Raw genomic sequence first — 13,229 nt, 5'->3', positions numbered from 1 at the left:
AGCTCTTAATGAACCAAATGAAACAAGTTTCCTTCTTCTCCGCACCGCCAAATCGCTAACTCATCCACGGCTCTGCAGCTGTCATGACAGAAAGCCACGCGGTCGCAGGTAAAAAGATGAGTTGCACTGTCTAATGGGCGCGTTGAAGAGAAAGGAAAAAGAAGAGGAGGAAAAATTTCGCTGCATATTTGATATTGGTTTTTTTTTTTTCGGGGCCGCAGTGGAGCAGCTCAGGAACAGAGATCCCTCGCACGTGACCGCTCTCTTACAGCCATAGTTTTGCCGGCCCGTAGTTGGTCCCTGCACTACTGGGCCTATCGCATCGCAGACGGTGAGCAACCAGTTGTCCGATTCGTAGCAGCCTAAGTTGAAGCTACGTCGCGATCCAGCTTTCCAGGTCGCGCCATCATATCATGCCCCTTCTTTGAACCTCCCGGATCTCTAGATTTTGTTCGTGTATGCCCGCATCTTCTCTCGTCTTCGTCTCTCCCTGGCCGCTGCGCCAATCCCTGAATCCGTCTCTCTAGCTGCCCCTCCTCCCCGCCATCTCTCCTGGCCAAGACCGTCGTCTTCTATATATAGATCGTCACCATGGCATCTGCAATCTTCTTTCTCGATCTCAAGGGCAAGGTATGTCGACTCTTGAAATAAGGTGCATATGATGGATCACCGGGTCAATCTAACACGGCTTCTCCTAGACCCTCCTCGCCCGAAACTATAGGGGTGACATTCCCATGTCCGCCGTCGAAAAGTTCCCCGTTCTCCTATCAGAAGCCGAAGAAGAGTCGTCAGCCGTTCCGCCATGCTTTTCCCACGAGGGAATCAATGTCCGTAGCTCCCAGGCAGCATCTACATGAAGCTCCATGTGACCCAAGGGTTGAACGGGGAGGAAATGGCTAACGCGCGCGACAGTACTTATACATCCGCCACAACAACCTATATCTCCTGGCGCTGACGAAGCGCAACACCAATGCCGCCGGAATCCTGCTCTTCCTGCACAAGGTCGTCGAGGTCTTCACCGAGTACTTCAAGGCTTTAGAGGAAGAATCCATTCGCGACAACTTTGTCGTCATTTACGAGCTTCTCGACGAAATGATGGACTTTGGCTACCCCCAGACCACCGAGTCCAAGATCCTACAAGAGTACATTACTCAAGAATCACACAAGCTCGAGATCCAGGCCCGCCCGCCAATCGCCGTGACCAACGCCGTGTCTTGGCGATCCGAGGGTATCCGTTACCGCAAGAACGAAGTCTTCCTCGATGTTGTCGAAAGCTTGAACCTCCTCGTCAGCGCCAACGGAAATGTGTTGCGGAGTGAGATTCTCGGTGCCATCAAGATGAAATGTTACCTCAGTGGTATGCCCGAGCTGAGATTGGGACTCAACGACAAGGTCATGTTTGAGACGACAGGCCGCTCGACGCGAGGCAAGGCTATTGAGATGGAGGATGTCAAGTTCCACCAGTGCGTGCGACTCTCACGCTTCGAAAACGACCGGACAATCTCCTTCATCCCCCCCGATGGCGAGTTCGAGCTCATGTCGTACCGTCTCAACACCCAGGTCAAGCCCCTAATCTGGGTCGAGTGCCTTGTCGAATCCCACTCCGGCTCTCGTATCGAATACATGCTCAAGGCCAGAGCCCAGTTCAAGCGACGAAGCACGGCCAACAACGTCGAAATTATCGTCCCTGTCCCCGACGATGCCGACTCTCCCCGATTCAGAACCAACGTCGGCTCTGTACACTACGCCCCTGAGCAGAGCGCCATTGTCTGGAAGATTAAGCAGTTTGGCGGTAACAAGGAATTCCTCATGCGCGCCGAACTTGGCCTTCCTAGCGTCAGAGGAGACGACGAGCACGGCGGTGGCATGACGGGTGGTTTTGGAGGCAGTATGGGTGGAATCGGTGGCAAGGGCGCCAAACGACCCATTCAAGTTAAGTTTGAGATTCCCTACTTTACGACGAGTGGAATTCAAGTTCGATACCTCAAGATTACAGAGCCCAAGGTAAGCCATCAATGGTCCTCTGACATTTTTCCAACGCTATACAGTATGCTGAACAATTCTTCCAGCTCCAATACCCCTCTCTTCCATGGGTCCGATATATCACACAATCTGGCGATATTGCTGTTCGACTGCCCGATGTAGCTTGAGCCTTTGCCGCAAGTTGACATGTGTGCTATATAATCATAGGTGGGATAGCAGAGAGGTATATTAATTTAAGCGGCTGGCCGTTCGTTTTGCAAACCAGCATCGAAATACTTGGAAAGGGGGGAGGAGAAACAGCGGAAACGCCGTAAATAGTCATGCGGAGTCTTGAAATTATAGCGAATTGAGAGGCTGAAAGGGGGGAGCAACAGGGAAACGCACTGCATGGCTTCTACTATCTTTTCTTCCTTGGGGGAAGCCATGTGAAGGTGAGGTTGGGGAGTGGGATATTTAAACATAGAGCTATAATGTTGTCATCACCGTAAAATCAGCTGGATGAATAAGATGAAATGAACTGAAACTGCCTTAATATTCGCATAGTCATCAAGGTACAAAAAGAAGAAGACTCATATCAGAACAGAATAGAGGACTAACAGACACGAATAAAACAAAACAGATAAGAAAAAGTAGTGCGGTATATTGCATGGAGAAAGATTCAGTTCCATGCACTCCCAAAAAAGAGGGAAGCGATCAAGCTCCACGGAGTCCCCTACATGGACTTCGAAACGTATCAAGCGTTGTGCATCAACAGACTTCGATCATGAAAATCGTTCAACGTGTTTAAAGAGTAGAAAAGAGCAAAACATCGAGTGCGGCAGATAAAGCAGTAACATGATGGCAAGGAAATCGAGTACCACAGCCTACACCCCCAGCATAACGAAAGAACAACATAACGTAGAAGAGAAAGAAATGAATAGGGACAGAAGCCAGAGCATCTGCCATGTCGTGACCGTTTATCGTCGGCTTTCGCGAACAATCACTTCTTCCCGTTCCATTGTATTGAGAGAGAATGTGTTGGAATGATCTGGGTTCTCTGGGTCGAACAGCACCGTAATGAGGAAGCCTCGCGGGTCATCATCCGCGGAACGCACATCTATGTCATGATTAATACCCAAATGATTATATATAGGTGGCAAATTCATAAGAAGAAAGATAAGAGGGAAAAGGGGAAAAGTCAAAGAAATAAAAACAGCGCAGAATGCAAAAAGGTTATAACTCACATCCCCGAGGAGCCTCCGTACGATGCCATTGCCCATCACGCCATCTGCCACGGTGAACACCGTCTCCCAGAAAAGTCCGATCCAGTGCTCCTTCCACGTCTTTAGATTCGCTGAATGCCATCAGACCAAGGATAATTGGAAGCTCTCCAGCAAGCCCGTTCGATGGACCCGGGTTAGAAGGGTGACTGTAAATCGTCGGCACCAGGCTGGGCATCCAGCTGGGGTTTGCCCCGGCCACGTATTTGCACGGTCCGGGACCAGGCTCCATGTGACCCTCCGGGTGTACTGCGTGTGATATACCTTTTTGCAGAGGAGGATGATGGAACATTAAAGGCATTCGAGAAGGCGAATCGTTGGATAATGGGTCTGCGGTTAATGGGTCTCCGTTGATGACAACGATCGGGAGAAAGGGACCGCATGAGAAGACAGAGAGCTGCTTGTAGACAGTAGCGTATGCCGGCGTTCCATATTCGTTATACATGGGCGATTCGTCGGGATTGTACATCAAAACATAGCCAGGAGGCCACGCAGTTTCGTTGAAGTCGGCTCGGTACCACTCATATCCAGGAGCTGCTGTCACTCTCCCATTCTGATACCTCAGAACCCTTCCGTGCGTCTCTCCTTCATATCCGCTGGAGTTGGTTCGCGGTACGCGATTGAACCAGACATCACCCTCGTTATAAGTGTCGTCTTTTGTCACCTTCAGCTCGTTGATCACAAAGAGGAAGCTTTTGGGATCGGGATGGAGATTGTTGGTCGAATGCCTGCCCCCATCCCCCGCATGCTTATGTGAGCTTTTGCCCTATGGTATAAGATGGCAAAATCAGTACATTGTACTTGTCGCTTGGATCCTCCGATAAGATAGCTTTGAGTAATATGCCAGGCACGCCGGGCCGAATATTGGAAAAACTCACATGTCCAGACATGACAGCCACTTTCTTCACCGATGTATGCCCTGAATGGCTGTGTATTCGAGACTGGTGATTCAGAGAGGGTGACAGGTCAACAATACAACGTGCTTGTGAAGATGATATACGTGGAGTCTCGGGGCTACATATTATCAACTCCGCTGCCCATCACTCCCCCTCAACCCTCCGACAGACTCCATAGGTGTCGCTGCCCAAGGCCAGGTATCAAGTGTGTAATTATCGGTCAAGTTAGGCCGAGATGCTACGTATCCAACGTTACAGCACGACGAGGGAAGTTGGCCACTAGCAGAGAGGTCGGGCCAGGAAAGATGGTGTTCCGCGCTGTCCACCAGCGGACTTGCGGCTCAAAAATCTTGCGAGGAAGGCTCAGGAAAAGCTTGACGTCGACATACATGAGTAGTAGTGTCTCGTGAACAGAACCGGTGAGAGCAAAGTTCGGTTCCATTGGGTCCGACGTCCACTGAGCCTCATCGTCTTCGTCGTCGCTCTTTTCCCTCCACATTTGAAGGAGTTTGTTGGGCTCCTTCAAGTGTCCCACGACTCCTGGAGTGCTGGCTTTGGGCCCAGCGCCGCTTTTACCTACCCTGGTCACAAGCTCTCCGAGATACTGGCAACCCGTGTGATAGGCCGGTACAATATGCAAGGCGTGTTTTCTGCTCTTTTTTGTAATCATAAGGCCATAGTTCGGATATTCGAGCTTGTCTGTACACCCACGCCACCAACAGGTGGTCGCCACGGGCTTTGAGAGATCCTCTTGGTGGAGGCAGACCATTGTTGGTTCCCCAGGCCGATCTAAGCTTGAAAATATCTCAGACAAAAGTTGAACACCACCATTCACAGTCGTGGACCAATAATAACGAGCTTTCGGACTAGGGTTATGGGCCTCTTGGGCTCGTAACCTTGAGCCTATCACTGCTCGCAGCGCTGTGTGCTGTGTGGTGATGACGAGGCTGCGTCCGGGTTCTTAATTACGGCCCCCTCGGGGAGTAAATAGCCGCGGTTGTCTGATGGTATCATAAAACACCACCATGCACGATGTGCATCCCGGTCTCAACTCCCAAGTGTGGGGGCCTCGGGGGAGATGATACGAGTATGCAGTGCGAGAGCCGTATACTGTCCATTTCGAAACAATCGCCGCATTATCAACGGATGCTGCAAGACGCCGTATCCCAGTCAGAGTAACACTTTTGTACTAGCCAAAACGAGAGGCAAGTTGTCTGTTTTCCGTGCAAAAAGAGGAGGGGAAGAAGAGTAGAGAAAAAGTCTGTCGGGAGAAAACAAAACGGTTGTAGACTCGCCATTCGTCGTCGGGGTTTCAGCACCCGAATGGCCAGTTATAAGACAGCAGATCTGCGGTCCCCAACAATGGAGGGTCACACAAAACTGAACTTTGTCACTATGTAGCTCTTCGCGTTATGCATAGCCATGGCAAGTATCGGGTAGAGCACTGTCCGCTCCCGAGAGCTCTTTTCTCATATGTCAGTCTATCGGTGAAGATGTCAAACGATTCACGGGCAGGGGCCCATAATATCAACATTGATGGGTTTGACAGAGCCTAAGGCGCCAAAGCGCTGAAGAGGCACGACGTCAATGCCAAAAATTATGTTGATTGCTGTGTCCCACGCTATTCTTGCGACGACGTGGATTTCTCGTTCAGATGCGCAATCTCAACGGCTACCCCAAACAAACGCAGTGGCATTCATGTATATGTTCCATTGTACGACTCGACAGTCATCTCAATGCTTGATATAGGCATTATGACATGCCGATAAAGCGGTGAACGAATGGCACAGCCAAGCTCCTTTATAGGTGTTAGTCGAAGAGTCCAAATTCGGTGATACACTTTCGACTTACCCTGTGTTTCCATACTCTCTCCAGCAAACAGCATGAGCCGTCAATGCAGCGGAGATCAATTACTGATGGAATGATTACAATAATCACGATCAAGGTATCAAGCCGAAGCATGTAATATTGATTAGAGGCGAGGGCAGAGTGATGAGGACCAAGAGGTCTCGACCTTCACAGTAGATGGGAGTAAGACGCCTGGATGAAATGATTACGTTCTCGGATTCATGGAGACAGAGATGGAGAGATATAAGGGATTTTTTCTGGCACAATCAATCATGGACGGTTGCCTTTTTTTTTAGCTGCCTTGCTAGGAAGGCTGGGTCGGACAGACGGTGGTTCGCGCATCGAATGTGGATCCAAATGAGGCTCCGTTGTAAACATCTTGAGCGGGCCGCCTTGTCACGCACGCATGTGATATATTTCTTTTTTTCCGTTTGCCTTTTTTCGCCCAAGATCCTAACATCAACCCGGTCGGTTCCGGCAATAGCGTTATCCTACGCATAAAGGCTGAGTAGCCCTGGTTGTGAGGGGCCAACTACCGAAATCGATGTGTCGTTTCAATCCCGTCTGGCCCTCTTATTTGATGCCGGCGTCTCCTCCGGAGTGGCATCTGAAGTAATGCCCGACAAGTAGAGTTTAGCCTCTTGGATCAATCGTTTTTCCCCTAGCCTCACGGTAACAGCGGCTCTGTGCCGCTCGCTAATGCCGCTACCAGAAAGAATCCGTTCATCATCTAGAACAGTTGTTGGGTACTGCGACTCCAGAGCATCAAGCGCCTTGAAAAGTACGGAATGTTGAATCTCGTCCCGTTTCCGCTTGTCGACAACACTTGATGGATCTGCTTTGCGAATGGCTTTAAGAAGCAATTTAAGCTGATCCCGAAGATCCTCTGGTATCTCGCTAAACCTAGCCGATCCAGTAAACGTGCCGTCCGGGTTAGGCTCATTTGATTCTCGGTCCAAAACAAACGTATCCTCGATTTCATCCATGTCCAAGTGCTCTCGCTTATCTGGTATCAGCCCCAGTCGTGATGAATGATGGGATGGGCATAGAAGAACTCACCGCACTGGCCAACTGTTCTTCTGACAAGCTCAGGCTTGCCGCTAAAGACTCCTCAACCAATTTCCATGGGAGCTCAACAACGTCATAACGAGAGTGCTTCGGGGTTACGTAGCCGTAACGGCGGAGAAGCTCTGAGTTGGGATGAGGACCATAATAGTTCAAGATTTCTTCGCCGGCCTTGATAGTTCGTAATGCTGTCACAGTAAGAGCGTCATCTCCATAGTTGACGTGTGCCTATTTTTTATGAATCAGCCAATGGCAAAGCGCTTAGCAGCATAATTGTAATGGATGGGATCGCACATTATACTCAGCGTCAGCATTGAGAATATCAGCCATCGGCACCATACCCATTGTGGACTTGGGCTCGCGATCTTCAACCCATTCTTCTTCGTCTTCTTCGTCTTCCTCATCCTCATTCTGGAAATCGAATGCGTAGGACATTATAGTGCTTCCCATGCGGTGAGCCAACTTGACAAGATCTTCGTCACTGTAAGACTGGCTGGATGGAAAAGTTTCGGGGTTTGCACGGAGGACTGGCAAGATCTTGGCATGAAACATTTCCTCAGCGTCAGTCTTGCCAACTTTTGTCCGCGTAGCGCTCGCCTGAAGCTCATTAAGCTCCGCGTCGGACCAAAACATGGGTGTCTCGAAAGATGCAGGAAGAACGTCCATGTACGGCTTCCATTTGGACCCGTCTCCCTTGAAATACTCAAACATCATGACAAGAATTAGAGAGCTCCATGGGTCCTGCTGCGGTTTGTCATCCACCTCCATGACTTCATCCGGGTGGAGGAAGACGTCTGGGAGCTTCTCCTTGAGTTCGGACGTCTCCATGTTTATGATCCCATTCCTTGGCACGGTAAATAGAACTGTATCAGCTGGGATATCCTCCAGAGCCACTGCCATGATATTGTTAGTCAGCCCACGCCGCACATGAACACGATTTTCTCACATACCTATGCCGCGGCCTGCATTTCTTGCTCGAAGGTCTGTGATCTCGATATGTTCAGAAAACGTCGACCCAGGAAGCGCCTTGAACCACTCAAGGAACGCCTGTGTTTTAGAACCAAAATCTTCAGTAGACATGACGAGAATCTACCCAAGTGTGCAAAATAATACAATACAACACGTCGTAACGCACGCTCTGCAAGAATCAGGAGATTTTAGTTGTGTTTGGGTGAAAGTAGAGTCTTCAAAGACGTGCCTTCCTAAGTGCAGGTATTTTATTACAGTGCGCGCTACTATGAGGTGTGCTTTGTAAAAATTTTATTCGCACGGGGTACTTGCCCAACACTCGGCCGAGTATCATCAACGAGCGTTTCATTTCTTGCAGCAGCAATAGAGATATCCTTTGGATCCTCAAGTTATTTCAATTTTTGCCTATCAACTCCATTCAACTCCATTCATGTTCTCAACTACCTAATACTTAATTCGTCTATAGCACGACTTCGCTATTTCTCTCTGCGGTTTCATCGTTCCCTCTTCTCATATATTGGTAGGGACATCCTTTCACGCTTCATCTTCAGCTTTGGTCTTCTTGTTGATCTCTCTTTTCTTGGGTCGCAGCCATTCCTCCATGCCTGGTGGCCAATATACCCGGTTCTGCTGTCCTCCCATTCCATACTCTTCTGGGCTGATGGTATTTGGAGAATCTCCTTCTTCAGCCTCGCCAGTCGTGTCGTTCTGCTTCTCCTTCTTGGCTCTTTTCGTTTCTTTCTTAGGCTCATCGTCTCGCTCATAGGGAACGACGTCGTTAAATCGGTTCCATCCCGGAAGTTTATATGTCCTCATGAGTTCGAATACTGCCTGCTCCTTGTCTTTCGCCTCAATCATCAAGTCCATGTCTGTTGCACAAGGTGGAAGCGTCTTAACGCGCGCTGAATGCTTACGCCGATCCCGTGGCGTGATAGCCTCTGCGGTTGGCTCGCTGTAATGCATCTTCTGCTTGATGTTTTTCCTGGTCCAGGTTTTTGCGATACGATCATATAGGCTCATGATATCCAATGTGCCCTCGCGAAGGCTGGGATCGAAAATGATGTTGTGATGGTGATAATCCAGCACCAGAGGAATGTTGAGCTCCTCACAGATGGGTAGCAGGTCATGGACACTCCATGACACGTCGTCATTCTCCAGAACTAGCCTTCTCTTCACTCCATCTGGCAATTTGGCATAATTTTCGCGAAAGCGATCCAGAGTCGCCGCCTTGTCGCCATATGTACCGCCCATGTGCAGAATCATGACGGCGTCCCGGTCAAGCTGCTCGGGGAGTTTCAACAATGACAGCATCTCATCGTGATACTCGAGATCCCTGAAAGCAGCAGCGACGACCTCTTTCCTCGGACTGGCAATTTGCGTATACTGGCCCGGGTGTGTGGTGAGGCGATGACCTAGCTCAGCAGCTACCTTGCCGGCTTCAGCCAACACATCGGCTGCGAATGGGGCGAGCTTATAACCGTATTCTTCATGGCTTGCAAAGGGGAACATTTCGCTACTGAGTCGCATGAATTTGATGCCATACTTTTCGTTCCATCGTAGCATCTTGACAATGTCTCTGGCGTTTGCAAGACCGAGCTCCCGGACAAAGTCCAATCCGCGCTTTACATCTGGAGGCTGAGTTTTGTCGGGTCGGTTTTTGGTGGCGTGTTCAGGCTTTGTTGGGTCTTGGAGGGGATACCTATGATCAATAATCGAAGCTATACGGCAAGTTCGGGACGAAAAGACAGGAGTGCTAGCAGATCTGAGGTATGTGTTAAGACAAGCCTATGCGCCGTCGCATTAGCTTTGGTGTTGACTGTGACTTGTGAACACTTGATGTTCTGCAATCAAGACCCTTTGAAAAGTTAAGGATACAGGTAAGTATGTCTATATCGGCACTCACATAACCTAAACGGCCTTTCCACGGTAGTGGCAGCACGTCACTATTCACAGGCGGTGGTCTCCTCGCAGTCCTTTCAACAACCTCGGAATCTGCTTTTTCTTCAGCCGCATCAGCCGACTGCAAGTCAGTATCAACGTTGGGTTTCTCCGGAGTCTTTTCTTCGACCTTCTGCTCGGCTTTTGCCTGTCTCATTGACGCCGGCCTAAGCTTGAAGGCCTCTTCTCGAACCCTTTCGGGGTCACACTTGGACAAATCGGAAGTTTCCACAGCTAGCCGCTGGATTTTTACTGCGCTTTGAAGCTTCAGACCCATCTCTCCGAGCTCTCTCATGGTGCGCTCAAACGCCTCTCGTGAACCATTTGGACTTCCCGCCGGGCCCAGGGGGTCCTCCTTTTTTCCCCCTTGCCGAGAGCCATCCTGTTGCTGCCCGGGAGGCCCATTGACTCTTCTGGAGCTACGTCTGACTTTTGCTGCGGGGGTCTCGACTGCAAAAGCGTCGGCCTTCTTTCTCTTAGGTGCCATCGTGTAGGACAAACGAACAAGCGGCTGATATAATAACGCTGGACGAAAGCTGGGTGGAGTTTGTCGGGAGCCACTTAGCAGCACCACGGTGATGAGTTGCAAGAGTGAATGACAGGGCAGGACGTGTCAGGCACATGGAACTTCTTTCAAAGGGAATTTCATATTAGTTTAACCACACAGGTAACTCGAGAACGCGTGTGTGTTGATACGAGGACAAAGACTTCTATTTCTCACACAGAAGCATCGCCACTCGGCTATTTCTACAGCCAGCTTTTGCCAAAGAAGGGGGGAAGCGGGTGAGACGTCCAAGACAAGGCGAGGGAGGGCAGACAGGGTACCACAGCAAGGCACTGAGGCCTCGATCCGTGCCCAGATGCCAGATTCAACGATTCCTGGCTATGACTTCGATGAAGTCATCAAACCCCAATCCATCTCGATCGGGATCGCGCAAAGGTGGGGACGTACCGGCTCCACTGCTAGCAGTATGATGTTGGGCGAATGGCCATCGGGCTGCCGTCTCAAAGGCGCAATCTGCGCGTCTCTTTTGGGGATATCTGCTGATTCAAGCTAGGCCGGTTTGAATACTGCCTTTGCTAGATGACATCTTGATGAGCTTAAGAGTCGAAACCCTTGGGCGACAGGCACGAGAGAAACAAAGGTGGTTGGGCTTTCTGGAGCTTCTAGCGTCAACTCTTAGTACTTTACGGTGATGGTTGGGGACAGCACTTGGGAGCACCACCGCATCACACTGATGTAACCCTCCCTTGTCGGTGCCTGGTGGCACGGAGCAGTGCGTCCGAATACTTTGCAGCACACAAATCAAATAAGCTGCTGAGTCGGAGCTCAACTTCCGCCATGGCTGGCAGCAACCCCGAAGAGGCAGGGAGTTGAAAGACACATGGCGACGCACGATGCTATATATTCATCGCTTGGAATGCGGCCCAAGGTCTTGTATATATGATTCATCACAGCCAAATCCCGCACACTCGGGTCTGAATTGCTCCACACGGGTCTTAGATGTTCTGGCAGACAAGGGACCAGTTGCTCCGGGGCATTGGCATGCGGGGAAACTTGCAACCAAAAACTTCAATTCTTTATGGCTTCAATCATTGCCTTACCCTAGAGAATTACAGCTGATGAGCAGAGCCTCACCTGCTCTACCAGGGAGAACTTTATGAGAGAAGTCAGCACTACGACTCATACAATAGCAAAAGTACGAAAGCCGTACGCCTCCGCCTGTTCACTAGTCGGCAACTTTCGTTCAATCAACTACCGAGGAGACACGCCACCGCCTTATGAAATCATCAAATGTGTGGAGCCGGTAATTTCCATCTGTGCTGAACAGCACCTATAACAAGGAAAAGCCAGGGTCGATCTTTGCCCTGGTTAGGATTGCGGAAGTTTAGCTTTAGCATCATAATTAGCTCGGCTATGGGGTCGACCGCCGCGCTGGAATATTCGAGCAAAGGGACGGCTCACGCTTTACTAACACACAGTGACGGTCTACATGTGATCATAAAGTTGCGAGTGAAGATTGTCACCGCCGCCATATTATCTCAGCGGCGGATTCCACTCTCTCCGCCTTTTTTGTTCATCTTCTCAATTTGACAGGCAAATTAACGTATTGCTTCCCCATCAGATCCTCTACTGACATGCTCAAAAGTTCAAATATTGTCGATGCCAAGCCGAGCTTTTGGGGGCGATCGAGATTCAAGTCCCGTAATGGACTCAATTGCTTTGGCTTTATCACAACATCGCCCCAGGTTGACCTTCAAAGCGAAGAATCTGTTGTTTTGCTTTACAATGATATCAAATCAGAATGAATTATACTGAAAGATAGGTATGTGTAGGGAAAGCTGCGGAGAAGTGGCAACCACACTCCGGTACCTATTGAACGATGCTACGACACCTCGATTCTTTTTGCATGTTCCATAGGGTCTTGGTCTATGCATCCGATCTCATACTCGAATATCTAAATATTCTGGAAATTGTCTAGAATCTTATACAGCACGTGTAAATTGGCATGACAGATAGTTTGACTTGGTGCCTTCTCGCTTCCCAAGGTCAGGATGCTTTATAAAAGCTGGTCGAGCTAGAGGCCCGCGAGTTTGGACGACAAGTTTCGGCGCAACAAACACGGAACCAAGTCCGCAGAACATGTCTTGCATGCGGGCAGACGCCAACTAACACGGAATACTACGTTTAAGAAACGAAGTGCTTCGCATGTACAAGGACGTACGGACGTCAGCAGGAAATAAGATGCGAATATGCTTGCCGTCCAGGCGTCTTACCCGCGCCATCCTACCCCTGACAGAGCATACCGCTAACAGCCCCTGACGGTGACTGGCGATACAAGATCCTCGTGCTCTCTCTTGAACCCTAGTACCTTGAACCACTCCTCTTTGCTGCACTTCGTACAGCACCGTACTGTACTCATCCACTAAACCAAGGCGCTCACTCATCCAGCATCACAGGCTTAGGAGGCTGCCCCAATCTCACCTGTCACCTGTCAGATATCAGCGGCATCTGCGCTCAATACAATACCCGACCAGGGCCTCAATTTCAATCGATGCCTGCTTTAGCAGAGAGAACACGTGGAGCGGGTCTTTCGGAGTTCTAGCACATGTAAGCCCCAGGATAGACGCAGACGCGATGGACTTCTACAAGGTTCATATCTGTATGCCAGTACTCGTACTCCATGCTTTCGGATACGACAATGTGCTCCTTACATGGCCAGAGCTTTGCTTTGTTGGCACCTGTAAATCGATTCATACAGCCCTGTTT

General features: G+C 49.9%; 5 protein-coding genes across 5 annotated transcripts; 1 reads left to right on the top strand and 4 right to left on the bottom strand.

The window, feature by feature from the left end:
* Positions 1-248: 248 nt before the first annotated feature.
* Positions 249-2,574, top strand: V8C40DRAFT_233134 (Mu homology domain-containing protein; the record flags this gene model as incomplete). Its single annotated transcript, XM_083213295.1, has 4 exons — positions 249-630; positions 699-827; positions 913-2,004; positions 2,070-2,574. Coding segments are annotated over exons 1-4 (1,336 nt in total), but the record flags the coding sequence as incomplete, so codon positions are not given.
* A 117-nt stretch (positions 2,575-2,691) lies between these two features.
* V8C40DRAFT_97811 (uncharacterized protein) lies at positions 2,692-4,254 on the bottom strand. Its single transcript, XM_083223688.1, has 3 exons — positions 4,121-4,254; positions 3,207-4,008; positions 2,692-3,079 (listed from the first exon to the last, which is right to left on the bottom strand). Exons 1-3 carry the CDS (start codon positions 4,130-4,132, stop codon positions 2,940-2,942), a joined length of 954 nt encoding a protein of 317 aa, XP_083077948.1. The 5' UTR covers positions 4,133-4,254; the 3' UTR covers positions 2,692-2,939.
* Positions 4,255-5,392: 1,138 nt separating this feature from the next.
* V8C40DRAFT_233131 (uncharacterized protein) lies at positions 5,393-6,192 on the bottom strand. Its single transcript, XM_083213294.1, has 2 exons — positions 5,990-6,192; positions 5,393-5,936 (listed from the first exon to the last, which is right to left on the bottom strand). Exons 1-2 carry the CDS (start codon positions 6,098-6,100, stop codon positions 5,835-5,837), a joined length of 213 nt encoding a protein of 70 aa, XP_083077947.1. The 5' UTR covers positions 6,101-6,192; the 3' UTR covers positions 5,393-5,834.
* Positions 6,193-6,246: 54 nt separating this feature from the next.
* V8C40DRAFT_233128 (SET domain protein) lies at positions 6,247-8,223 on the bottom strand. Its single transcript, XM_083213293.1, has 4 exons — positions 8,002-8,223; positions 7,346-7,944; positions 7,046-7,279; positions 6,247-6,987 (listed from the first exon to the last, which is right to left on the bottom strand). Exons 1-4 carry the CDS (start codon positions 8,129-8,131, stop codon positions 6,541-6,543), a joined length of 1,410 nt encoding a protein of 469 aa, XP_083077946.1. The 5' UTR covers positions 8,132-8,223; the 3' UTR covers positions 6,247-6,540.
* Positions 8,224-8,394: 171 nt separating this feature from the next.
* Positions 8,395-10,910, bottom strand: V8C40DRAFT_233127 (UV-endonuclease UVE-1). The gene is made up of 2 exons (XM_083213292.1): positions 9,924-10,910; positions 8,395-9,805 (listed from the first exon to the last, which is right to left on the bottom strand). The coding sequence occupies exons 1-2, from the start codon at positions 10,443-10,445 to the stop codon at positions 8,555-8,557; spliced, it is 1,773 nt and encodes a 590-aa protein (XP_083077945.1). The 5' UTR covers positions 10,446-10,910; the 3' UTR covers positions 8,395-8,554.
* Between the last annotated feature and the right edge of the window lie 2,319 nt (positions 10,911-13,229).

The sequence above is a fragment of the Trichoderma camerunense genome (assembly GCF_050948025.1).
Source record: "Trichoderma camerunense strain CBS 138272 chromosome Unknown V8C40scaffold_2, whole genome shotgun sequence".
Taxonomy (NCBI): Eukaryota; Fungi; Ascomycota; class Sordariomycetes; order Hypocreales; family Hypocreaceae; genus Trichoderma; species Trichoderma camerunense.
The sequence above is the reverse complement of the archived record's forward strand: the minus strand, read 5'-3'. Positions and strand labels throughout refer to the sequence as shown.